General features: G+C 41.7%; 1 protein-coding gene across 1 annotated transcript in view; it reads left to right on the forward strand.

Moving 5' to 3' along the window:
• Positions 1 to 225: 225 nt before the first annotated feature.
• The window catches only part of EML4 (EMAP like 4), a 144953-nt gene continuing 118354 nt past the window's right edge, over positions 226 to 26824 (forward strand). The window contains exon 1 of the mRNA XM_058019750.1: positions 226 to 337. Within this exon, the coding sequence (XP_057875733.1) occupies positions 313 to 337 (25 nt within the window). The 5' untranslated portion in view covers positions 226 to 312. The remainder of the gene's footprint in view (positions 338 to 26824) is intronic.

The raw sequence follows: 26824 nt of genomic DNA on the forward strand, positions 1-26824 counted from the left end.
CTGGGGCGGCGCTGCTGGCGGGGGCGGGAGCAGCTCGGCACTCGCCGCCGTGCTGGGGTCGCGGCGCAGACAGGGAGCCGGGCAGCGCCGGCCCCGCAGCAGCAGCAGCGGCAGGAGGAGGAGGAGCCGCCGGAGCCGCCTCCCGCCGCCGAGCGCGGGGAGCCGCCGGAGCCGCTGCCCCGGGCGGCTTGCGAGCGCCGGGCTGCGGCGCCGCCGCTGCCTGCCGCCGCTCCGCGGGTGAATGAACCTGTCCCGGCCGAGCACGACGGCGGCTTCGCCTCGGGGTCCGGCAGCAGCCTCCCTCCGCGCAAGATGGACGGTTTCGCCGGGAGTTTGGGTGAGTGGTGGCGGGACGGGACGGGACGAGGCGCGGGCAGCCCGAGCGCGGCGGGGCCCGGGGCGCGCACCTGCGGCCGGCGGGGATGCCGGAGCCGCGGGCTGCCCCTGCCCGGGGCCGGCCGGGCCGGTGCGTGCGAACACCGCCCGCGGCGGGAGGGGAGGGGATGCCAGCGCGAAATCTGGTCAGCTTCAAACCATCTGTTGCGAGAGCTCCGGCTGCACTTGCCTTCTTTGTTCTTCCCTCGCCGTGGGTCTGCGCTCCCCCAGAACTAGTTGCTTGCCTTTGGGCTGATGGTTTGGCTTAGGTTGTTTGGGGTTTTTAAAAATGTTGTTTTGAGTTCTGGCTCTCCCTTTTGCTGCGGGGTGGGAGGGACGCCGTCGGTCCGGGTGCGGCGGGCCCCGTGTCGCGCCGGGAGCCGCGGGCAGCTCTGCCCGGTCCCGGCTCGGAGCGGCTCCGAGGGAGCGCAGCACCCCTGGAAACTTGGGGGCGCTGGCGGCATCCGCGGGAATGGTAGCGGGGCTGTTCCCGGTGTGCGAGCATCGTCCGTGCGCCCGAGGAAGCCGAGCTCCTGGCTGCCAGGGCGGCAGGTTCCTCTGCCGGAGCCGTGGCGTGAGCGAAAACATTTACTGCTTGCTCGTGTAAGCGCTGCCAGAAAACTGATAGGCTGCACTGCACAGTATTATGAAGGCTGCGGCAAATTCCCACCAGTTTATTGAAGCAAAAATCAGCCTAGTCTTTTACTTTTTCGGGGGACAGATTGCGTGTGCTACCAGGTGTTGCTGATTACACGTGTGAACTGAATATACATTCAAATGTTAGAGTTGTAAACCATGTAAGTTTCCATTTCTGCAAATTATAAGACCATCGGCTTTGCAGTGCTGCCTACCTGCTGCTCTCACTGTATTCACTGCCGCTGCATCTATTGCAGGCGTTTCGTAATCAAACTCACTCCATCTCTTGTAGAATAATAAATCTGTGCCTCTTAAAAATAAGATTAATTTATTTTTACGTCACTCCCGTAAAATCTGCAGTAACAGTGAATAGTTCTCAATTTTCTGGAAAAATTGACTCATTTAAATACTTCTGAGTGTGATCCCAACCTTTCAGGTTTTTGAAATGTCAACTCCAGCATTTTGGGCATCTCTCCAACCCAAACTGGTGCACCATAATTAACAGTATGCTTTGGGAGCTTGGCTCTTGGCCAGGTATACTGTCCTTGCTCAAGTGACTGCCATGGCCATTTCAGATCTGGGGATCAGGAAGCGACACATGGAGGAATTGTGCGGGTTCTGTTCCCAGTTTTCCGAGGGAAGATTGTGCCTGTGGGTGACATATGCAAATGTGCCATGGTTAATATTTATGAACCTCTTAACCCAGCAGAAGAACTGATCACCATATCAAAGCGCACCGATATTGCTTTTAACTCGTGCACTATTGGTCCCGAGAGAGGTCGATATTTAGAAATAACTGGCTTTTGTTGGAAGTAGGAAAAACTCAATTACTGTGAAATAATAAAGCGTTGCTTTCTTGCGCAGGGAGGTTCTCAGTGAGCAGCGCCGTGGGACCGTCGGGTGGCCCAGCACCTTGTGCTGGAGCCGTGATGCGCTCATTGGGGCATCCCATGTGCCTTATTAAGGAGGGGCTCCATCTGGACCTTTAATTTGTTTCACTGTTTGTTCAGGAAGGCGCTGTGATTTTATGTGAATTTAATGAGGATTAAGCTCAGCTCAGCCTTTTAAAATGGGTATTATGATATTCACTGCTAGTTGGCCTTTGATTTTGCTTTTGTGGCAAGCACTGATGCGCAGAGGTTTTCTGGACTTGGGCTAAGGGGAGGGCATTCCCAGAATCTTTTGCTTTGAAGTATGAAACTTTTCGTGACTTTTTTGTTTCCAGGTTTGAATCACGCTGCTTAGTCCTCTTCTGTATTTATAATCACTTGTTGGCTGTTCTAGCTGCTAATGAGCACATAGAGTTCACAAAGATGTGTGAATTGTTCTGAGACCCTTTTTTTTAAACGTCTCTAATTAAAATCTAATGGCTTGGATTTAATTAGCTGTCCGCTAAATGTCTTTTAGGAAGGCCATAAATTAAGTAATTTAGAACGAAATGTAAAAATTAATTAAAATTATTGTTGGCAAAACTGTGCTGTCTATGTATGTGCATGCTCAACCAGTCAAGCAAGCTTATTAGAGAGCGAGTTGTCCTTTTAATGCCTCTTGTCATTATCTGGAAGGCAAAATGTTATTACAGATTGTGCCCTCTAGCAGAGGCAGAAATACCTTCTTGCATGTCTCCTGCAGTTGAAAATACTTTACGCAGCTGTTTTCTTTTGGCTTCCACATTGAAATTTTTATGAGAATAAACAGATGAAAGAAACCATTTCATATGTAATTTAGAAAATTGTTTTGGTTATTGGCTTAGTAAGTGCTTATGTAGCACTCTACTTACGAGTATACAATTACTGTATACAGTAAAAAAATAAATCTATATGCCATGAGTTAACTTGCACAGTTGAAATAAGTATTGATTATTTTGATAAAGCACTGAGTTATTTCCCGTTTGCTGTGACTTCAGCACATTTAGAATATCACAGTGCTTATTGAATCCCATGCATTATCTCAAGTAGGACAGTTGTATCTCACATTTGGCATTACCAATGTGATGGTTGTCAGAGGTCTCAATGGATTCTGGCCATCTGCTTTTCAGATGCATCCCTCCAAGTCAGAGAATGTGCTCCTGAACGGGAACAAGGAGTCTGTGAGCCTGGGCTGGGCGCCTGGGCTCTGCCTGGTGCCCTGGCTGAGGCAGGAGCACAGCATGGGCGTCTGGCTCTGGTGCTGCGAGTTCCCCTGCCTCTCAGGGTCCTCATCGAAACAGATCTGCATCAGGGCACAGGAAGCACTGCTCATTCTGCCAGAGGAGTCAAGCTGAGAGTTCTAGCACAAGGGAAAAAAAGGGCAAATAGAAAAGCCCCTGTGGGAAATAGTGCAGCTAAGGCTGTCAATGAGTGTTGTCCTGCTTCATCCCTGGCTCCCGTTCGTTCTGCCCTGCTGCCCTGAGTCTCTTCCACTCTCCCACTGGTGCCTGCGAGCCCCCGGGTGAGCTGGTTCAGACCTGCCCATCAGAGGGCTGCAGGGCTGCAGAACACTGACAGTTTTGCCAATAATAATTTTGGTTTTTAGGTATCATCAGAGATTATATTACTTTACTGCCTTGCTGCTTGCCCCTGCTGTTTCGGTGTGTTTCTGCCTGAGTTGGCGTGTTGGGGAGTGGGAGAAGCGTGGCAGGTGTGGGAGGGGAGCAGAGGGAGCCTTCAGCTGGGGGCAGGCGGGACCAGGTGGCGCTGTCAGCTCCGAGAGTGACTTTGCTGGGTCACTCTGAGGTGCCTAAGGTGTGGGATCTGCTCGATTTAGGCTCGGGAAGAGCCAGCCGTGACAGGCTGCCTGGGGCTGCTGGGCAGGGAGTGCTCTTGCTGGACAGTTTTCCATTGCTTTTAGCAGCTGCATTGTTCTCCCTTCTGAGAACGCTTCTGCTCGTGGAACTCTGTGACAATAACTCGTGGTAAACAAAGATATGGAAACATTAACCAGATTGTAGTAAATAAATCACGACACCCTTTTCCAAGTTTGTCACCAGTGTGTGATGACAATGTGGAAGAGAGCATTTCAAAAGGACTCTCTCCATTATTGATGTCTGTGGCAGAATAGCAACTCGTAAAAAAATGGAGAAGTTTCAAGTTCTAATTTCAAGCCATGGCTTTTGTGCAGCTGTGCAGGATGCCCTGAAGGTTAGAAGGAGTCTTTCTGAAGGATTCTCTATGGTTGAAAATATTTTCACAGAGAAATTAAAATCACTTTTATCTTGAAGTCTCAGGCAAGCGGAATAATTTAGGAATTTTTTAAAGATTTTTGAGCCTGTGCATTTTGTTTTCAGAGAACTAGAAAGTAAAGGAGAGCTGAAATTATGAAGCAGAGACCAGTGCTTTGCTCTGCTGTTGTTGTTACTGGAGGAAGAACTGGAGGCATAATAAAAGAGAACAAAATGTAGATATTGCACAAAATGATAAAAAAAAGAATCTGTCACTGTGTATGTAGTGCTACTAACTGCAGTTTATATGCTAACCACTTACTGGGGGGTGACATGGAGGTAAGTTCATATCATTTTGCCGCATTTCTTTTCCTGGGCATCGTGCAGAAGCTGTCTGTGTCGGGCAGGTTCTGAGGCAGTGTTAGGAGTGTGTTCTGCTCCCCAGCCCTGCAGGAGCCAGCAGTGCCTGTTGAACCTGTGGCTTTGCTAAAACCCAGTAAGGCTTCTCCAAAGCCCCCAGTCCGTGGGGGCAGAGCTGCTGCAGGGCTCAGGCAGAGAGGATCTTGTGGTCGCTGGTGCCGTGAGCCTGGAAAGCCTGTGCGCATGATGATTCATCCCTGGCTGGGCTCACTACCGAGAAAAATGAGTGTGTGGGGTATTTGTCATTTATTTGGGCTAGAATATTAGGTTTTATCGTTGCCCGTCTAGACTGCAGAAGTGGCCGTGGTGCTGCAATGCGATTGCTCATAGCAACAGCGAGCTCAGCCCAATTCACAGGGCTCTGCTCGTGGGACTGCTCTGTGCTATTGTCACTGTGCTGCTCTTCAGAAAAATAAAAACTTTGGCAGGACATCATTCTCCCCTGCCTGAGAGGGATGGCCTTGGCTGGTGCCAGGGGAGATTAAACTCCAGCAGCAAGGAGGGAACAGGCTGTTTGCTTTAGAAACTTGGTGGCTGCAGCTCACCTTCTGCTAGAGTTCCTTATCCATGTGCAGTGAGGAGGAACCCTTTGCTCTCTAGCCAGCTGAAACTCAAAGGATTGTGTGTTTAAAAAACAATTCTGTTTTGCACAGAGTAATTGGCAATATTTGCTCTCATTGTGAGTAGTATCTCAAACACAGGAGCCTGTTAGAACTCCTTCTCTTAGAATTTCTTTCTCCTTTAGAAGGGCTTTTAATGCTTGGGATGCTAAGAATAATTTCTGTCCTTACAGTGTGTTTTTCATATTCTGTAACTGAATACTTTTGATATGGCAGTAGAGTTATCTGACAGGGTTGTCTCTTGCCTAAAGAACCTACTCTGAGGATTTTTTATGCTTTATATCATGAAGTACGTAAGAGGGGAAAATTGGGCAAGAACAGTGTTCTTAGAAGTTCTTTGAAGCAGCATTTTGTTTTGTAAACATTATTATTATTATGGTGGATTGTGTTGTTAGTAAGTACAGGGTGATCTGCATGTCGCTCCTTGCTCTTCTGAGCTGCTTCCCTTCTTGGTGTGGTTTGTATCAATTACTGAGGTTTATTTTTCCTGTCTCTCTTTAGGTCCTTGCTAAACCTAATCCTTAATGAATGCGATCATAAGGCCAAGAATGTTGTTCCTGTTTTACCCACACATAATGTAATGGGAAGGCTGGTAGAGGATAATTAATTTTATAGCACGTGGCATGTATGATGACAGTGCAAGTCTCATTGCTCTTGCTGGTGTTGAGCATTTCTAGTAGGGACATTCTTCTTTTTAGGAAGTGAAAATCACCTGATAAATAACTTATTTCATAAGCTTCATTAAGTTCCTTTTTAAGAAACCTTTCTGCAGTAACTTAGGAGCTCAGATGGAACCACTGCTCACCTCACTTTTCTTCCTCCAGTGAGCACCAGGAGTTAAAAGAGGAATTGCTTGCCTCTTTTTCTTCATCTGCTTGCTTAAATTCATGCAGAATTCTAGTTTCCTGGGCTTTTCTTTAATTGAATGCTGAAGGATGGGTAACTGGACACCACATGGTGATGTGCAGTTTTTTCTGAAAGCCTGAGTGCTCTTTAGAAAGTGCACACATGGGCATTCAGCTTGCAAAAGCTTGAGTCCATGCAGCAGTTTGGAGTCTGAACAGATCATTCAGTCAGTGCAAGTGGATGGGTGGTGCTGATGAAAGGATGGGATGTGGAGAGCTACACCATCACCATTAAAAACCTGAGTTTATTGCTTAATCTTGGAACATACAGAAAGTTTTTTCTCATTTTGCCTTTTTCTTTTCTTCCTCCTTCCTGCTTCCTTTGTTATTTTTGTGTGGCTTTTTTTGCTCCCTGGTGCAAGTATTCATGTTACAAACCATCAGCGAGTGCTACAATATTAAGCTTTCTGCCCTGAGTCTCCTTACTGGGTTGAATGAGCTAGGGGTTTTTAATCAGTTTTTTTGATTGTTTTGCCTCTCTGTGGTTTGCCTCTTTTGCTTATCCTCGATAGTTTCAGCCTAACTTTTTTACTAAATATAGCTGTGTCTTGTTGTTCTTTAACTGCTGGTTTCTTGATCCCTTTCCTGACTTTATTGGCTGCATTGCTCTGCTTTGCATGACAGTGCTGTCCATAGGGAAGGACAGGCACCTTTCACCAAGCGTTTGCAGAATCCACCTTCTTTCTTTGGTCGGTGGTGTTCCCTGCCTTCCTGCCCCATCTAGTGATGTGGAATGCATGCTCCTGTAGCTTCTTTAGCCAGATATTTTTGAGTGCAAATCTGTCTTATTGTAGAAGTAGGCTTATTTTTTGCATTTAATATCTCTTTTTTCTGGAGCTGCTTGTGCTTGTGAGTGACTCTTAATGTGTAATAGAAATGCAATGTGAGGGGCAAGAGCAGGAACAACAGCTGTGCACTGCAAATGGATGTGATATATTTTGTACAGTTACATGGGATTTTCTATGAATTAAATTGGAGAAAAATACTCAGTGTTGTCTGTCACCTGGTTCTCTTGTTTTGCTGAAGCTCCACTCATAGCTCTAAAGGCAGTGTTCCAGCCTGGAGTTGGTTCCCATTTCTCAGGCCAGTTTTGAGCTTAAAAAGTGTGGTAGAGGGAGGCTGAAACCAGACTGGTTTATGTTTGATTGTATTTTGGATTTGTGTAAACAGTCTTAAGGCATCAAGCTAAATTGGCAAGCTTCCATAATCCTCTGGGAAAACTGGGAGTTTGAAACCCAGTGGATAAATGAAAAAAATGATCCTAAGCCCAAGATTTGGCTCCCTAAAGGGATGTTGTAAATTAGTTAGACCTAAAAATGTGGTTTAGTTAAAGTAAATGAAAAAATGTTTTCATGAGAACCTTGTAATTTTAAAGACAAAAGAGTTGGGTTTCTTTATTCCGAGTTGAGACACAAAAGCGAGAAAATGGCTGTTGACAAGAAATTTATATTTGCTGTCCAAACAAAGAGGTAATGATTTCACCACTTTTTATGGTTTTTAATGAGATCATGACGTAAGGGTACTAGAAATTGTTTTAAAATGCCTAAATTACTCATTGGCTGAGGTAAGCAAGCCTGCACATTCATAACTAATTAAACAATGCCAAATATACATAAGATGAATGGTAGGACTATTAGTTTCCTTACAGTTTACTATATGTTAATTTTCTTCTCTATTGAGAACAGAAGAAAAATGTTGCTTTTTCATCAATGTTCTGACAAGCTTTGTGCACATCTCTGTAGGAAAGAACAGCAGTAGGATGGGCTTGTTTCCATCCCCCTTTTCCTGGTCACAAGCAGACCATGCCATTTCCTGCTCTGTGTGCATTAAATGGATATTTCCTTCGTTAGAACCCAAGATTTGCATTGCCACTGGTACAGTTTGGGAGTTGTTTGGATACAATTTGATTGAAAGGAATTTCAGAAGAGCATTTCTAAAAATGTGCTTTTCAGTATTTCCAAAGAGAGGTGTGGAAAGGAGGGACCTCCAGAGGTCAGAACCATAAATTAAACTCTTTCAGCTGCAATACTCATGCCTGTGTAGTATCACTTAGCTTCTTTAAACAAGAGCTCTAACAAGGAGGTAATTACAACTTTGTTTAACTATGAAATTCTGCATTGAGCTGCTCTCCCCTCCTCTCCCAGAGTGTGTTGTGCAAATGCCATCAGAGAGACCTGGCAGGCAATCAGTGGTTTGTGTGGCTGTGGTGCTTGCCTTCTGAATTCTAAACATGTCCATTAAACCATGAGGCAAGAGGGACAATAACAGGCAGTACAAACTCTGGTTTTGTTTTTTATTTTATAATTTGAATTTTTTTAATATTCTTTCACAGGTTAAGCAGGAAGCAGCACTGAATCCATCTGCACGTCTATTTTCTAAGCATTTAATGATGGCATTTTTCCATGAAAATTCTATGACAGATTGAAGAAAGATGACGTGTTGGCAGCGCTGTTCTCCAAATCTGGACTTTTTTCTGTGTTTTCTATAATCTGTGACTGTAGTATTTTCTGAGAGATGCTTGGAGGGATTAAGTGTTGGTTCTAAACAAAGAGTTGGGTGATTTGAGATATTTTCAAAGGAGCTATAAAAATAGAAATAGCCTCTCTTCCTCTTAAGCATAGGGAAAAGTGAGTCTTAGGTGTGATTGTAGAAAACAGTTCAGATTCTTATAAAACAGGGTTTTTTTTCCCCCTGAACACTTTATTTGACTTATTAGTGGCTCATTAGAAATAGTATTCCAGCATGGTAGCATTCCTGTACTGTTTGCTAGAATAACTAATTGGAATTGTTGGTACAAACTCTAAACAGGAATAAACAAATGCTGGCCCCCAAGTGCTGTAGAGTTTTTGGTGGTGCATTTCCAAAGTCTATCCAGCATGTTAGGCAGTAATGGTGTTACAAACTGATACACGTTTCTAGGATTCATTTGGACAATTGCTGCAGTGTGGAGATAATTTCTGTGTGAGGTTAACATCGTGCCTCATGCTTTTGCCTGCCAGCTGGTTTAGGTGCAAAGAAAAGAGATAGAAGCCGGCAGTCTTCAAATTTGTAAACTCTGAAGATTAGAACCAACCCAGCCAAGAACTGAAAAACAATCCCACTTTATTCATGATGTAGACAGATATGGACTCAAAGTTATTGTTTAATCACAGAATGGTTTGGCTTGGAAGGGACCCTGAAGATCATCTAATTCCAGGTATCCCGGTGGGCAGGGACACCTTCCATTCAACCAGGTTGCTCCAAGCCTCATCTAAAGACAAATTTAATTCTGAAGTAGACTTCCATTTTTCATTTTCAGATGCCAAACCTTTGGGTGTTAATAGTTGTTAGTTAATTAAACTCTGGAGGGATTCAAGCTGTGGGCATCAGGTTGGTGGATGTTACCAATCTTTGATCTTAGTGTACTGCAGAATGGTTTATTATGGGTTAAATGTCATGGTGTGCATTAGTAAATATTTGTTTGGAGGAATCTTATATTGCTTTTTCATTGGGGTATTTTGTCAGTGAGCTGGTGTGGTGTTGTGTGGGACTCTAATCTGGCATCCTACTTACTGAACTGGAGATAGGAGACCGGTTTTTCTTTATATCAAGTCATATGAGTTTTGAACAGCTATTTGATCATTGATTTTGTGCGTGTCTGCCAGGCTTGTGGCTCTGCTACAGGAATGTTTGGATGTGTGTACAGTATTCTGCTTGTAGAGGAATATGAGTTTGGGAGGGCATTTTATTTGACTTTTAGTAGTCAAATGTTGAAGTCATCCTCCACCTCAGAAACAAAGAGTGTAAGCTGTTTAGTACTGGATTAAGACATTTGAAGCATTGTTAGAGTGGAGATTTTATCTTTTTTCCCTCTCTGCCTATCAGTTCAGTTATTGCCTAGCTAAATAATTCAGGTTTTTGTGTAGAGATTCTTGCTAACATGCTTTTAATTATCAGCATTTACTTAATTATTATTTGCAGTAGAAATTTCAATTTCCTGCTCCTATAGGTACAGCAGCTTTACCTGCAGAAGGGCTCTAACTTGGCTGCTGGTTTTTGTGAAAGGCAGTGTTACTGTTTGTTTTCTGTAGATCACAAAGGGGTGTTTTTTTCCAAAGCTGTAGATGAAATGACAGGGAATTGCAGGAAAGTGAAAGAGAATTGACAAGAAAGCTTGCGTAGAGTGTTTGCAGCCTAAATTGTATTTGTCAATTCATGCAGATTTGTGTTTGATAAGATCACTTATGTCTGCCTTTCAGCCTTTAATTGAAGTAAATTTAAACAGATAAAATTTTAATAGTCCTTATTTTAGTTTCCAGAACTAATTGGGGAATTTCCAGACTGTGGTGGCTGCCTATGTGTGTACATAATAACACACTCACTGACATCCCCCTACCCTCTCCCCCAGTTTTATTTACAGAATTCAGAGTCTGGCCACCCTTCTAGTAAAGGAGCTTTTCCCAGTATCAAATCCAAACCTGTCCTGATGCAATTTTGTGTGTCCTATCACTTGTTTCCTGGCAGCCTGACCCCCACCTTATATATAACTTATCTCTTATGTAATGTAGCCCTATCTGGACTTACTTTTTGTATGTGTGATTAATGCACCTTTTGGTTTCCTGTCAGTATTACTGGATCTTGATTATCTTAAGCATTGCAGAATGTATTTTGGTTTTGAAAAACTGTAGGCTAACTTTGAAGTAGCTTTATTTTTTTTTTTTTTTGCTCTTTGCCATGTTGCTTTTTATGGAGTCTTTTGCATGCACCATATGGGTTAAAACTCAAAATACCTTCAAAGTTAAACTCATTAGCCGGGGAATTTCTAGTAAAAAGTGATTTGCCTCAGATGAATGCAGCTAAGAAGCTACATTTTGGCAAACAGCTCTTCTGTACTATCATACAATCTTTGGGTATGTATTTTTAGAAGAAAAATGGGTAGGCTTGATGTCGTCTAAGACTTCGCTGTTGGCTCTGAACCCCAGTTTTCTTCATCACCGTAACTACTCTGGGATGTTACCAACCCTTGTGTTGCAGTACTGGCTCCTGCCTTTGAACTGCATCTTTCTTTGTTGAGAAATAGTGGTGCAGAAAGAGCCATTTCATAGTGATTTCCATCAGCCTCATCAGCTTTCATGTGTGTGCTAACACCCCCCTTCTCTGTCACGAGCAGTTCCTGTTGTGTCCTACATTCTCCTCCAGGCTCCTTGGTGGCCTTGAGCCAGCCCTGTGCTGCCCATGGGCATTGTCACACTGGGGAGCAGAGCCAGATCCCGCTGGGATTCGGGGCAGGACCCTTGAGATGGAAACCATCTTTGCTTCTCTCTGCTGGTTCCCCTGTAGATGTGGTCCTGAGGGGTGGTGTGACAGCACAGACTTCCATGGGGTTCAGCAAAATAGGGGTAATGCTAATAATTACATCTCACATATGGTTTTGACTTGGTGAACGAGCAGTTTGGTAGCAGGGAAGGAAAGGAAAATGTCTGCCCCTGGAAGGAAGGCCTCTAGTGGGAGAGTGCAGGAGCCACCCTGGTGAACTCCCTTCATGGGGGTTTCATGGGGATGCTGACGAGCTGCAGCTGCTGCAGGGATGCTCTGCAGAGCAACTCGTGTTTCTGCCTGTTGTGTTAGACTGCTGTGACATGTGCTCCTCACTGTGGGCACCCAGATTGTCCAACACTCTGTAACTTTGTAGAACCATCCCCTCTCCAGTACCTCTGTGGATGCCTTGTTGTGGTTGTTTGGGGATTTTTTAATCTTTTATTCCATGTGGAATATTGTTTTGTTTTTTACTGAATGCCATTTAACTTCAAGTTTTTGCTGGAAAGCTCTTGAGGTTGTGTATAACATGCTTGCCATGGGCTACTTTTATGTCACATCACCCTTTTTCTAACCTGTGCTTCCCTCAGATGCCGATTCTAGTGGTTTCAGTGTTAGAGAAGCAATCACCTGTCTCTTGGAAACAGGTGTTAGAGTAGGTTTTGGTCACTTAGCTCTTGTGCTATGTGATCCATTTGTATTCTCGAAATGGAAAACTCAATCACCTTGATGTCTGATAACTGATGTCTTTCTGGGCCACTTCCAGGGATCCTGGAGCAGGAGGGTGCTGCTGCTTGTTGCACTATGCTGGCTGTTCAGTCCAACAAGATTCTGCTCCTTGGTTCTCTTCTAACAAGAACCATCCCTGTTATTCAGTAAGATAATGGCTGCCATATGGTTTTCTTCATTACCCTCTTCTCTTCTAATTTTTCATGTGTGCTTATGTTCTAAAAGTTTCGGGGGACCATCTTCCATGCTAGTAGAACACTGAAAGTAGGTAAGTTTCTGCATTTAGAAACTTGTTAGAGCTACACTTTTTCAACATATAGCAGATAACCATAAAGGCATTTATATTAGTTTTTTATACTCTGAGGTGCATTCCACTCATTTGTTAATCATTATTGGTTTGATTGTTTTGTTTGACGTAACCCATTTTTCCAAGGACTTTTATTGCAGCAATTACACATGTACAAAGTGAAACTTAGAAGGAAGTGCCGCATCAGATCACTGGAGATTCTCTGCTGCTTTTACAGCTAATTTTTGTGTTTTGTGGTGTTAAAGTTAATGATTTCTTGCTGTGCACACTGTTTCACAGGCATAGTGTATGTTGTATCTGCTTTATTACTGAGAGTGTTTTTTGAACCCACATGTGTCAATGTAATTCATAGGAAACTTATCTTTTGTAAGATAAGTTTTGTAATTGAACATACAAAGTTGTATTTAGGTGCTTTCTAGTGCTGCCTCTTTTATTGCTCTAGCAAGTGGCTCGTAGCAGTCATAGAGAGTTGTTATAACTACCAAGAGGTGCTGCAGCTCTTCTGTTACATATTGTGATCTTTTTTTTTTTTTTTGCCATGTGTGGTGTTCTGCTCTCATTTTGCATTTTACTTTTCTACTCCCTTTTGAGTAAGCTGCATGTTGAGCAGTTCATCTACTTTCTACCTACCATAAAACCCCCTCAGTTTTAGTTTTGAGGCAGTAATTTGTAGTTCTTTAGTAGGTTCCTATTTGTACAAAAACATTTCTGAAGGTGTCAGCAAGAGCAAACCAGATGGAGTCAAGTTCTGGTGGTGTTCTCAGTGCATTCCCTGCTTGGAGGGTGGACAACGCGCTGCTGATACGGGAGTGTGCTTTGCTCTGTGTGTGTGAGATCATCACCATGGTACCTTGCTGTGCTGGGGGGAGAGCTGGACCCATCCCATGGCTCAGACCATGGGTGGTGATGGAGCGGTGTTGGGGGACTGCAGGGGGCTGCTGAGAGACTGCTGTGGCAGTAGAGAACGGCAGAGTCCTGTGTGGGACTCTTCTGTCTTGGGAAACAAGAGTCTTGCTGTTTCTGGTTTTTTTCAGCCTGCTTTTATAACACCCCTTCAGGTGAATACTGAGTACTGGCTGTATTTGAGGGCAGTAGGGTGAGGAAAACAAAAGGTGAGCACTTGAAGGCCAAATGATTCCTTGTATAAAATACTTAGGATTGATTAGCTGTGTGCCCATCAACATGATCATGCGTGTGTTTCTGCCAGAAAATCAGCTAATTCCTGGTCTGAGTTTCCAGGCCAGATGGTTTATCTCATGGTGGTGGCTTTCTCACATCCAGGGTGACAGCAGGAACTCTGTTCTTGTAGTCATGTTGGAGAAACCCTTGAGTCTTGCTGAGGAGCTTTGGGATGCTCAGCAAGACTCAAGGATTTCTCCCTGTCCTTCTGCTGTCATTCTCAAAAAGGGTTTGTGAAAAGACAGAAAGAAAATCCTTTCTCAAAACCTTCTGGGAAAGCCTGATCTTACACATCCACCTCTGTCATTGTGTCTTCTCAAAAATCAAATATAAATGAACATTGTATTATTTTCTTAACCAAACCAACCCCAAACTTGATCTAATTATCCCATTTAATTATCATTGTTTGTCTTGCTGTCCTTATAAAGGCAGTTATGCATATCTTCCAGATGAGAAAATGTGTTTTAATTTCATTTTACTGTTGCTGTATGCTAAATGAAAAAATAAGCCAACCTAATTCCCTTAGAATATATATTTTATGGAAAACATATATTCCCTTAGAATGTAGATTTATGGAAATATCTGAAATTAAGGAGTCAATAATTTAAACCTAATACTTCATTTATAAGACTTGATTTTGAGTTTCATATTCTAAAGCTAGTGTGTTGTAGAGCAGGTAATCATAGGAAAGGCAAATAAGTATCAGATTACAAAACTTTTCTACATTAAAAATATGACCATATGTGCCTCTGAATAATTCCAGATGGAAGGCTGCTGGTTTATAATTTGCTTTATATTACATTTCTTCAGAATTCTTCGTTTCTTTTTTTTTTTCTTTCATTATTGTTGCAAATCCAGAGATATATTACAAGCAGAAAAAAGTAAAGAGTGCAAAATAATAGTTTATGCCAGCAGACTTTTAGGTTGGACATTATGAAAAATTTCTTCACAGGAGGGGTTGTAAAGCATTGGAATGGGCTGCCCAGGGAAGTGGTGGAGTCACCTTCCCTGGAAGTGTTCAAAAAACGGTATGGCACTGGAGGACTTGGTTTGGTGGTGAGCATGGGTTGATGGTCAGATTTGATGAGCTTCGAGGTCATTTCCAACCCTAAGGATTCTGTTTCACTTGTAAATCCCATTCCCAAAGTCTTGGTTGCATACTTGAACTAGCAGGGGTGTCAGGTTTAGATTGGTCATCCAGACTTTTTCATACATTATTATTTAGTCCTGAGTGATCCCATTTTAGAGTACAATTCTTTTTTAATATGTATTTTAAGAAGCATATTCAGATGCTTATTGAGAGAGTTCCCAAAGTGAATGTGAAATCTTTCAAATAAAAAGGGAAAAACTTGAGAAAGTTACAAACTTCTGAAAACGTGCAAAAAATATTATAACAAAAGTGGTTTTGCAACCTTGGCTCTGTTTGCTGACAGTAGTGCAGCATGGAACTCCTTTTGAAAGAAACATACTCTTGGAGCTTGTCAGCTTACTCTGCTCCATGAGACCTCTTAACAGCCTTGTGTTACACAAGGAACCTTGGAAATAGGCACAAGCTTGGTTCATTTTGTCAAAGGCAGTGGTTGAATATTTTGTCTCAGTAATTGCAGCTGCACTTTCATGGCAAGGTGAGAAAAATGTAATTTTAGGTTTTAGTTAATGAAGCTGTAATTGTTGCTGTGTGGGAGGTCACCTGGGGCTCCCTTTGGGGGTGGGTTGTAATAATCCTCTTACCCTCCTGCCCTGGGCACCTTGGTCAGTCCTGATCCCCACGTGGGATGCCTGAACTGCAGCTCTGGTCCTCATTAGTCCTAGCTTGCTTGCTCTTTATGGTAGGTACTCTTTATGGTAGGTACTCTTTATGGTAGGTACTCTTTATGGTAGGTACTCTTTATGATAGAGCACCATCAAGTTCATTCAGGATGATCATTTCAATTCTTACTATTTATGTCTATCCTGTAGCATTTTCCTTGCATCTTTTTGTTTACTAATTTCTCACACAGTATTTTAACAGTATTTCATAAGTCTCTATTGTAGGAAATGAGGGATACCCATGTCAATAGATTATTTATGTTTAATTTCACTCAGAACATCACATGGAGTCCATATGCAATGTATTAATAACACAGATGATGAGCTTGGCATAAAAAATGCCTGTTCCTTTTGCTTTTTCATCTATATCCTCCTTGTTTTTATTTGTTTATTTTCCCAAAATCAAATTTCAGGGCTTTAAGAAACCCTATGTACTGTATTTACTTGATGGCAGAGGAAAGTATGGGGTTTAGTTTTGGCCATGGCAATCACAATGAATATCTGGAACATCTGAATAATCAGAACAATCAGAATATTTGGAAAACTTATTTCCATGTCTGGAAACTTTATCCTTCTTTTATTACTTCTTGGGGCTAAATATTGATTAAATTACTGATTATTCAGGAGTCATGTGAAATACAAAATGCTTCAGAGCCTTGTGGTTTTAAGCCTTTAGAAGCTTGCCCCAATGCCTTTGGCTGGGCCATATAATTAAAGAGATGTTCTTCATGTGCTTTGCTGGGGTAGTAACTGCTTGTGTCTGCAAAATGGGGATTTTCTTTTTGTCGTGCAGGCCAAGTGAGTTCTGTGGTATGTGCTTTTTACAATAAGTGCAAATGTGTGTATTTAAAAAAAAATCAGATCAATTTCAATGGCGTAACAAATATCTGCAGCATAAGAGAAATCATCTTGATTTCTTAAAAAGCATCATCTTTGTTGCAAAGTGCAGTTTGAGTAAAATAGTTTCTGGAGTACAGAACCTCCTGTGCAGTGCTATTTCTGAAATGCTGCTAGGAAAGAGGCCAGGATTAGAAGGGGAGCAAAATTTAGTAGTATGGAGGACTGAGATTGCTAATGGTAAGCTTTTTCTCATGCTTCTGACTGTACCATTTTTATGGTCTTTTAGAGAGGGATATTGTGATACTTTTCCTAGGCTCAAGAACTTCTGTGGTCATCTTTATCTGTGGTTTAGCTTCAAATTCTATACTTGTAAAGGATTTTATCACTTTTCTATGAAACCTTTGCCCTGGTCCTTTAGCATTTTAGATGAAAGCTGTCCTTTGCAGCTAGAAATTCCCATTAACTGGGAATTTCTTGTTTCTCACACAGAGTAAGTTTAAATGTATTCACAAGCCCTAGTGTATAAAGAGGAGCTTGTCTCCTTGCAGTTGCTTTGAGAAAACGGGAGTAAAGGAGCTTTTGCAATATCAGCCTTGTTTGCTCAGTTGCTGTTATACCAATCCCCTCAGAATTGCTGCTTTGTAAATGAGGCCCTACCTACTGTTAATTATTTTTAATTCTAAAATTAATTCAGTTTGGTGAGCATTTAACCTGGAAGACTTGCCTTGACATGTAAGCCCAATTAGCTTGCATGGTGTGGTGTTCTTCGCATGCGTTTTTTTATTTTTTTAAGAGTTGATGTAGCAGCAGTAAATAACAATCTGGCATTTCTTAAAATTTGTGGTGATTCCTCTGCATTAGGGTTTCAGGAAGACACTGTCACCACACCCTCCAGCAGCTCCCTCTTCTCTGGGGACTCTTTTTCCTGGTATTTCCTATGGTGCCTGTGAGACTCATCCTTTTGGAATTTGACGGAATTTGGCAAAACCTGCCCACCTGTGCCTTTGTAAGGGATGGAAGGCTGGGCTGGGATTTGTGTGTGTGATATCTGGGAGTTAGTTATGACAGAAACTGTATTTTGGAGTAGAAATGTGTAGCTCAGTCAGTTACATCAGCACCAGTTTTCTGTGTGGAGCATGAGGGAGATGGTGTGGGGTGGGTGCATAATCAGTTTAAAACATGGCTGAGTTGGTTATTCAGTCTTCCAGCAGGAGTTGCCTTTGAGTAGAAATCAGGAATGAGTGGCACAGGCCCACATGGAAGTGATTTGCTGCAGGTATGAAGATGTAAGATGTGAAAAAATGAGAGGGATGCTGTAAATGTGAGGCATGCCTGCCTCCCCCAGCCTGTCCTTTCACACAAGCTAATGGTGTTTCCTCAGGTGAAATGTGGGCTGGCACGAGACAGCAAACACCATTAGATCTTGAAAGAAACACTGAAATATTTAATTAAAAGCAGATGCGTGGGGGAGAGGATGCCTTAGGAGCACAGGTGATTGCACAAATAACCAAAATGTGTTGAAAGAGAAGGTGATGCATTGCACAAAAATCTAGAGGATTGTTGAGTGTTAAAGCTCAGTGATACAGTTGATTTCTTCATAGAGAGAGAAATTCCTCAGCATTACTCAAAAAAGCATGTTATGGCCTTTGGTATGTGTATCTTGATAAATGGATACTTTTTGGTCTGAAAGTCACCTTGTCATCACTTTGCCCTTTCTGTATGGGTATGTTTGAAGTTTTTAGTGTGAGTGAAGAAGAAAATGGTAGGTATGTTCTTGGTTCTGAAAAACATTGATGCTCCCTAATAAAACTACTAACTAAGGGTTGTAATTGTTTAAAAATTCTCTGTACAGGTGTTCTCTGGTGAAAATGCTTAAATATAAATGTTTCAGATTTATGTTTCTGTGTCTGGATAGATAATGGTTTCTCCAGATCTTTTTGGTGGTCTAATCTGCTTTAATTGTCTAAATAAGCAAATCTCAAGTGACATGGAGATGACTGTGGGTTGAGAGTGCAACTGTACAATTGTTTTCTTGTTATTTTTAGTAGACATGCCTAAACTTATTTGTATAACCTTCCTAATTAAATTAATGAACTCTATTGATATTAGATGTAACTGCATACGTTGTTCAAATGTCTGGTTATTCAGTTTTTCTCTATTTTATAAATGAATTACTCAGATATATCTATTTAAATCCTATATTTCTGATGCTACACTCTCTTGATTCATGGAGTCTCATTTGCTTGGGCTGCATTTTTGTAAGTGACACTTGACAAGCCAGCAGACAGGAATTTGGAAACTGATAAGTGTTGGCATCTTTAGTTACTGATCACATTCTGCCACACATGCCCTCACAATGGGTTTTTAGGTTTTTGGTTCCTCCCCTTGCATCTGTTCCTGCAGGGCTTATTCTTTGCTTGTTGGCTGATTTGCAGACACATGTTAGTTGAGTTATTTTTGTGTTGTATTTCTTTTCAATCAGGGAGCCTACAAAAACTGTGGCAGTGAATGTGTATTTGCACGTAGCTTAAGCTATGCATGTAGGTTGCTTTGCTTTGCAGCAATGTAATGCATGCTCAAAATGTTCATTTGCAATCTGGCAAGAATGGTGAGGAGTTCAGCATTTAGCATCTTTGCCATGTTTCTAGTAGATTCAAGCATGTTTAGGATTTTTTTTTCTTTTCCTTCTTTTCACGTATGTGATTGTAAAAATGGCACTCAGTTCCATAACTGCTTGCACAGCGCATGCAGAAACTCCTACAATACAGGCTGTTTTCCAAATGTCAGAGATGCATTCTTGGTAATGGTGGAGTATCTGCAGGATGTCTCAACCTCTATTTTTATTATACATTAGTCCATGAATTCGCCAGTATTTTAATTCTGAAGTTATTTTCACCCAAGTCCATTCACCTCAGTCTTCATGATTTGCTTGTGGGCTTGTTTGAAAATGCTCACAGCCTTAACCAACATGGAGTGAGTGAATTTTATTTGGAGGTGTAATTCTGGATGGATGGGCCTGTTTTCTTTTTGTCTCCCTTCGTTCTTCCCCACAGGCCATTAGTGAAAATTAAATTCTTCAAGATATTACTTTTCCAAATGAAAATAGACTTTTCAGTGAGTAGATTAGAAATGTTTTTGTGACTACAGGAAGAAGGAAGATCTGTGTTTGTGTAAGAGACAGCTTATTGCTGGCTTTTGTCTTATTGTTGGGTTCTACTGGCAGCTACACTTTTCATCAGTTCCACCTAAATTATGGCCAGGTTCCAGCCTTCACAGTAAATTTCAGTTAGACTTCTAAAGCTAACTTGAACTTTAGACACACAGTATCTTCATTATATTCTTTAGCAAAAAAGTAATTTTTTCTTCTGTGTGCTATGTGTGTAGAGTAGACTGGTTTCACATTCTTCAGAGAGGGGGCAAATTCTGTCAACTTCTGGTTTAAATGATCAGATATTAAAACAAGTAATCCCTTGCCATGTTCTTGACAGACTCTCTGCTGGGAGGACTGTCCATCAACATAAATCAGAGTTATCACATCAGACTCTACTGAAGTTTTTTCAACATGTGCATTGAAAGCACAGCAGGCCAGGTCCCCTCTCCTTGATGGGGTTCTGTTGATCGACATCAGCTGAATTTCTGACCCAACATGTGCAGTGGTCTCCATTCCCAAACACAGCCCTCCTGGCTCTGCCAGACGCCAGTGCCACATTTATATTGGAGGGAGGTTTGTTGTATCAGCTGTGTTACAGAAAATCTGTTTTCCCCAGGCTGTTTGTTACAGATTGTTCATTGTGACTTTGGCTGGCTCTCAGATGCTTCTATTTAAACAAACAAATTTCTTCTCCTAGTTTTCCTCAAGATGTCCTGCAGTGAAGTACCTCTGACTGAGACAAAATGAGTGATACATATATGCAAAAAGTGACATCAGGATTTGTTCAAACACGTCAATAAAGCAGTCATTGAATTGTGACTCCAGAATAGGCCCTAGTGGCAGTAAAACAGCAACTAGAATCTCTAAAAATTTCCAAGACCCTTACCTTTTGTCCCAGATGTTTTTCCCCTTCATGCCAGATGAGTGCCACTGCATGTGTACTACCTGTGTTGTTGCTCACAGGTGAGCCACAGAAAGATGTGATCTGCCATATTTAAGGTCAAAGTCCTTATGTACAGATATGTCAAAGCAACTGAGTGTTTGCATTTCTGGATTTTTTTCCCTTTTTTCCCCCTTTTCCCATGAGTTTTGACACAGCATTTTGGAGCATCTCCTGACAAGAGTATGTCAGAAGAGCATAGAGTAGTAGAGTAGTATCTTCTATTCTTGCATTTTGGCTGGCAGTGTGTTTTGGCTTGCTGGTGTATTACATTTGTAATCCTATACCACGCGTGCTGTCCTAGAATAGATCATAGAATCACTGAAAAATGTAGGTTGGAACCACTGGAGGCCATCTGGTCCAACACCCTCCAGCCCCAGCAGTGATGGCTTCAGAACCAGATAGTGTTACTCAGGGTCTTGCTCCAGTTGAGTTTTGAATATCTAGAAGAAAAAGAAAAAGTTACAACTCTGGGTACAAAGAAAAAAAAATGGGTTGCGGGTGTTTAAAAGCTAAAACAAGTGTCTGAGTTAGAGTTTCCTTTATTGCCCCTTCCTTTTGCACCTCTGAAGAGCGTTTGATTCACTTATTTCCTGTAGTTGGCACTTCTCAAGGTAGTGAAGAATTGAGTTGGCTCCTGCTTTGACTCTTCCCACAGCCTCTGGTCATGCATGATGTGCATCCTTACCACTGACTCTCCAGCTGGCCCATCCCCTCTGTACTGGAAGATACCAAACTGGATGTGTGTCCAGCTGCCACCCAGATGGGAATAATAATTTCTGCCAGTGTGGTGCTTGCAGTTCTGCTCAGACAGCCCAGTGTGTGGGCAGCCTTGGCTGCTGCAAGGGTCCCTTGCTGAGCCCTCCCAGTTCCTTCACCTGGATCTTCAGCTTCTTTGTGCTGGTCATCCCAGCCTGAATGGCTGTGTGGGATTGTCCTGCACTGCTGCAAGACGGTGTTTGTTTTTGCTGAATGTTGTGAGACTTCTGTCAAACCGGTTTTCTAGTTTGTCCTGAAGCTGGGGAGCAGCAGCCCTACACCCCACCACTTCAGTCCTCCCCAGGGTTGATGTCATGGATTCACAGAGTTGTTCAGATTGGGAAAGACCTCCAAGGTCAAGTCCAGTCATTGATCCAGCACCGCCAGATCCACCCCTAGACCGTGTCCCTTAGTGCCACATCTGCGTGGCATTTAAATATTCCCAGGGGTGGTGACTCAACCCAGAAGTAATTTATATAATGTGATCTGAATTTTTTCCTTAAACTGCATTAGGAGTGAGGTATTGATTACTCTTAAATAGGGTGAGGGTGTTTCCATCCCACTGGCCAGATGAAGCAGTGTTGGCCTGGGCACTGACCCATGAGGGGGCAAAATTGAGATCAGCCACCAGCAGGAGCATTAGACCACAACCCCTGCATCTGAAGCTCGATGACCCAGCCAGTTTTTCATAAGATTACTTTTAGGCATGGGATATCTTCTTCTCTCATCCAATCCTTATAGTTGAGCAATGCAAATTTAATAAACAGGTTAATGGAATGGAAATTGTTAATACTGTAGACTTCTAAAGTGCATCATTGCATTTAAGAAGGAATTGGGAATTGTTTGTGGAAAGACAACAGTCAAGCAGAGGGATCTTGTTATCTAGTTTTTTAACCAATATAGATTTGTGAAAGTGTGACATTCAAAGTGATTTGAGCTGAAAAGAAACTAAAGGGAAAATTGCAATTGGTTTGAGTTAATTTTTTTGGCACTATTTTACGTTGTTTGAGCTTTATTGCACTGGCTGTGTGTGGAGGCCGTTTATAGGAGAAGCAGCTGAGTTAGAGAGGATTTAAGGAGAATGTATGGCAGTAAAAATGCAAAGCATCATGAGGGTTCAGCATATTGGAATTATTTTTAGATCATTTATGCTTTAAAGTCACTGAAATTTTAAAACTGTTAAATGTACAGTTTAATTTTTTCTTTACACTTTGTGAGACTCTTTTCTGGACATGATGGCAAAGAATGGTTTGTTATTTAGAATTCATTTTGCAAACTGTTCCTATTTTGAAAAGGACCTTGTGTTTGGCTTGGATCAGCCCAATATCTATAAGCACAACCATCCTGAAAGACTTGGGCTCATCTGAGCCTTGAGGTGCAGCTCTGGGCAGGGTTTGGTGGAGACAGGGCCAGGGGTCCTGTTTCAGAGGGCAGTGAGGCAACTTGAGTGAGTGTTGGGAAGTCACAGCTGAACACCATGGAGCTGTGAACTTGCTAGGAAGAAAATGGGAATGGGAACCAGGGATGCCTGTGAGCTTTGTGGAGAATTTTTCCTCTGTGTCATTGTGAGGAATGGAGTTGCAAATAGGGGAGATGGCTGTGTGGGCAGAGGCAGGGCTTCCAGCTTTGCACAGGAATAATTCAGTCCAACACTCCTGTCGTAAGGGGGAATTGGTATGATAGTCCTATGTCATGGTGATTGCACAGATTTTATACCACTTTTGCTGCTCTTCCTCCCCAACACCTCCCTCTCTGTCCCCTTTCCCTTGTCAAGCTCACCCAGCACACACCACAGTGTGATGCATTGACAGACCTATTCTAACAGGTATATTGTATTTAAAATATATGTCCACTCTCTGCATTAATGCATTAATTTTGCTCATCTCACTCCATTATTATTTACATGTTCTTTCCATTTCTTGTTGGTTTTGAATTTGAGAAGGTTTGCACAACCAAAGATGCATTTGCTTGCCTTTTAATTAAGCCAAGCAGCTTTGATTGTCAAAAAATACACAAGTATGTTGACTTTGTTAGTGCACAGGTGTTTGGTAGATGACTTACTTTCCTTTCCATATATTTTGTGGAATTTATCTTCTGAAAGGCACCTTAATGAATGAACATACATTTTCAGTATGCCATAAGTATTGTATTAGCACATGCAGTGGTCAGAACATCACCTGCAAAAGAATGTGGTTGGTGGCTGAGATCAGAACTGTGTATGCTGGAAATGAGCAAAAAATTGTTCTTAAAAACTTGCATATGCTTGTTTTTGTCCTAAGTGTTTATACAATGTTTTTGAAAGTTATATAAAAAATAGCCTTTTTTAAAAATTGTGCAAAATAAAAACCTAAGAATTATTGGAATGAATGTGGAAAAATTTATACAGCTGTGCATGGTACTAGAGACATTGGCTTGCCAAATGTAAAAGAATACATAAAGGAGTAAATACAAACGGAGGTGCATTGCCCTTATATCCTTAAACATTGCCCTTTTATCCTTGAGTTTGCTGGAAGCACAGAAAATAATGATCAGTTGCTCAAGGTGCTGGATGTGTAGATTGAAGCCAGCAGGAGTGCCTGCAAAAAAGAGAATACCTTCAGTTTTGAGTAGAATTTGTACCTATGTTCACCATACCTTGAGGGGTAGCCACTCTTCTGAAAATAATCTGCTGTCAAATACAGAGAAGAGCTTGCAATTTAGTTTAACCTAAAGGAAGATGCTTATCATCTTTAATTTTTTTTTCATTGTTGACAGTGACGAGTGGGTGGGGGGTTTTTGGGGTATTTGCTTTTTTTTTTTTTTTTTTTTTTTTTTTTTTTTTTTTTTTTTTAATTTTATTTTATTCTTTGTTTTGTTTATTTTTGGCTTTTGGTGCTTTTTGGGAGGGCTTTTTTTTCACCTCTCTCTACATGTTGCCTGAAACTCAGCTTGCAGTGGTTGAATATGGAATTGAGCAGCAAGCTGTATCTGCTGGAAGGGGCTGTAAATTCACCTTAAACTGCTGCTTCAGTGAGAGACTTTGGTGTTGGGGAAAATTGGGGCAGGGTTTTGAGAGGGAAAAGCTCGTGTGCAGCTGGGAATTTCCCCTTCTGGTGCTGCAGGGAAGAATCATGTGTTCTGTTTTCACTGTGTACAGTCACTGGAGATCTTGGTCTTTGTGGTGACCTAATCAAGATCATGTGTAATCTTAGAATTTCTGATACTAGTCAGTAACTTCAGTTCGGAGAAAAACACTAACTTTTAGGCAATTCTGATGTTCATCTCTGCCCCTGGGTGCAATCTTAAATTTGCAGTTATAAAAGTGTTTCTTAGTCTGTCAGTGTCTGATTGAAATTCAGCCATCAAATTAATTTTGGAGAATATAATTTCTTTTCTAATAATTCCTAGTGATGTAGTCATTACTGTGCAGCTGCATCACTTTGAGGAACAATTTTATTGAGCTTTTGGTTAATTTGCCTTTTGTGCTGTTAGAAATAAGCACAAAAAGCTTGTGATAAAAATCTAGTCCTGGTCTGTGAGTTTGTTAGGTGAAGTTAGTGGAGTTGAGTAGAGATGAAGCATTTCAGTTTCAGTCTCAAAGATTCATCCAAGTGACATAGCAGTCACTTTCACCACAAAGCAAAAGAGAAATACACAAGTTCCCACTCCTTTCTTCAGTGTTTTTTCCCCTTGAAGATGTAAAGTGCTGACTGAAGTTTGAGCAGCTCTAAGTGTGACTACCTGTAAATGAAGTTCAGACTGCAAGTAATATTTTGTAGCATCAGAAATGAAGAGCTGGAAATCTTGCTCTGTGATTCACTGGCATTTTCTCCAGCATCATCTCTTGCTCTACTCCATCCCTCTGCTTCTCTGGCTTGGCTGCTGCATTTTTTTTATTTTCCCAGGTACAGGCAGGTACTTTAAGCAAGCAGCTGGCAGGGACCAGCAGCTTTTCCTCTGTGTTGGCGGGATTTGGTGAGGTCATGCGAGCACTTGCTCCAGGAGCTGGGAAATTGCGTTGCAGTCTGTTCCAGTCAGGTTTTTGTGAGTAATTGCAGGCTTCCCTTATCTCAATTTTCTTAAGGGTATCTGTTGTTAATTGGTTCAGTTTCATGAAGCTGTGACAGCTGTGATAAGCCTCACCATTTTTACTTCCAGTTAAATGTTTACAGTGAAATTCACATTTTATATGTGGCTCGAAAGTCAGATGAGAGCCTCTGAGTGTATTTGTTTAATTGTCTGTAGCCAAGTACAATTAGCATGTACTGTACAGGCAGTGTAATTATCCTGTCTAGCAAGCATGCAGAATTCTTCCTTGCTGGAAGATTGTTTTATTATTCCCTTGGTGTAGCATGGGGCAGCAGTTGGATCCCCATGCTAAAAATAAGAAAGGAAGATGTGCATTTTATGTATTGCATCAGCTTTCAGCAAGCTTAAAATAATTCATCGAGCAAGAACACATCCTTCAGCTCATTCCCTAAAGACTATTGAAAGTTTAACTTCTGTGAGCCACACACACCTCCTGCCATGTGTGGACCCAGAAATAACATCATTCAGCTTATAAAATAACTCGTCAGTTTTTATGCATTGGTCTAAATGCAGGTGGAATTTGGATTGTTTGTGTGGAAGAGAAGAGGTAGCATTAGCTTTAGCTAAAATATAGTACTCTGCATTTGATTGATTTGGCATGAGTGCTGGTCTAAGTAAGTGCTTTCTGGAAAGGTTGTTTATGTGTCCATCTATATTCTTGGGTTTCTTTGTTTTCCAGGGAAGGGAATTGGAGAATGAATGTGTCATGTGAAACAATTTTATTTTTTTTTTTAATGGATGTGCATCGATACCTTTTATTTGTTTATTTGTTTTTTTTTTTTTTTTACAAGTGATGTCATATATAGGTGTTTTGGAAAGTGAAATCTTGTTTTATTGGTTACTTTGGAAATTATGCAGTCTTATTACCTGTTACCAGGGAAGGACAAAAAAAAAGGAATTGGTGCACAGTGGGGAAGAGATCGCTGTGACACTGCAGTTTGCTGTTTAGGGAAGAGAGACTTTGTAAATCATAATTGAATGGGTGGGTGATTTCCCTTGCTGATGTTTGAATCAATGCTGACCTACAGCTTCTAATATTTTTTATATTGGCAGTGGAGCAGAATGAGCCCATTTCATGGAAAGACTCACGGAGATATTTTTCGTTTTAACTTACTGTAACAGGACTAATCTGAAATCATAAGTCTCTTTAATTCTATATACCAGAGACAATCTCTTGATTGCAACTCTTGGAGAATCAGCAATAAATGCATCCCAAAAACCAATTATGCATTACTGCTTGTACTTGCTCATAAGTTGACTAAACTAACTGTAGTAATGTTTGTAATATCTTGTACAACAGAGGTGTATTTCTGGCACAGAGGTGCTTAGAAATAATTATGCGTTCTTTTCCCTTTTGCTGTAGAATGATATTTTTGTTCTCTGCTTTGGTGAGTTTTGTGTGTTGCTCCATATAGTGAGCATAGTGCTGCCTCCTTATAGTTAATACTTAGAGAGAGCATGAATGGTGCTTCCAGTAGGCTAAGTAGCTATTGACCTAAATGTTTAAAGCTTGTTTTGGAGGTGTGAGATGAAAGTGTAACTTCCATAAATGAACTGTCGGCTTTGGTGTTTGAGACTTCTGTTTATTTTCTGCTCTGTTTCTCACTCTGGGGTTGTTTTTTTTTTTAAGGTGTAAATGAAAAGAAATGGCA

Source organism: Melospiza georgiana, chromosome 3 (genome assembly GCF_028018845.1).
Source record: "Melospiza georgiana isolate bMelGeo1 chromosome 3, bMelGeo1.pri, whole genome shotgun sequence".
Classification (NCBI taxonomy): domain Eukaryota; kingdom Metazoa; phylum Chordata; class Aves; order Passeriformes; family Passerellidae; genus Melospiza; species Melospiza georgiana.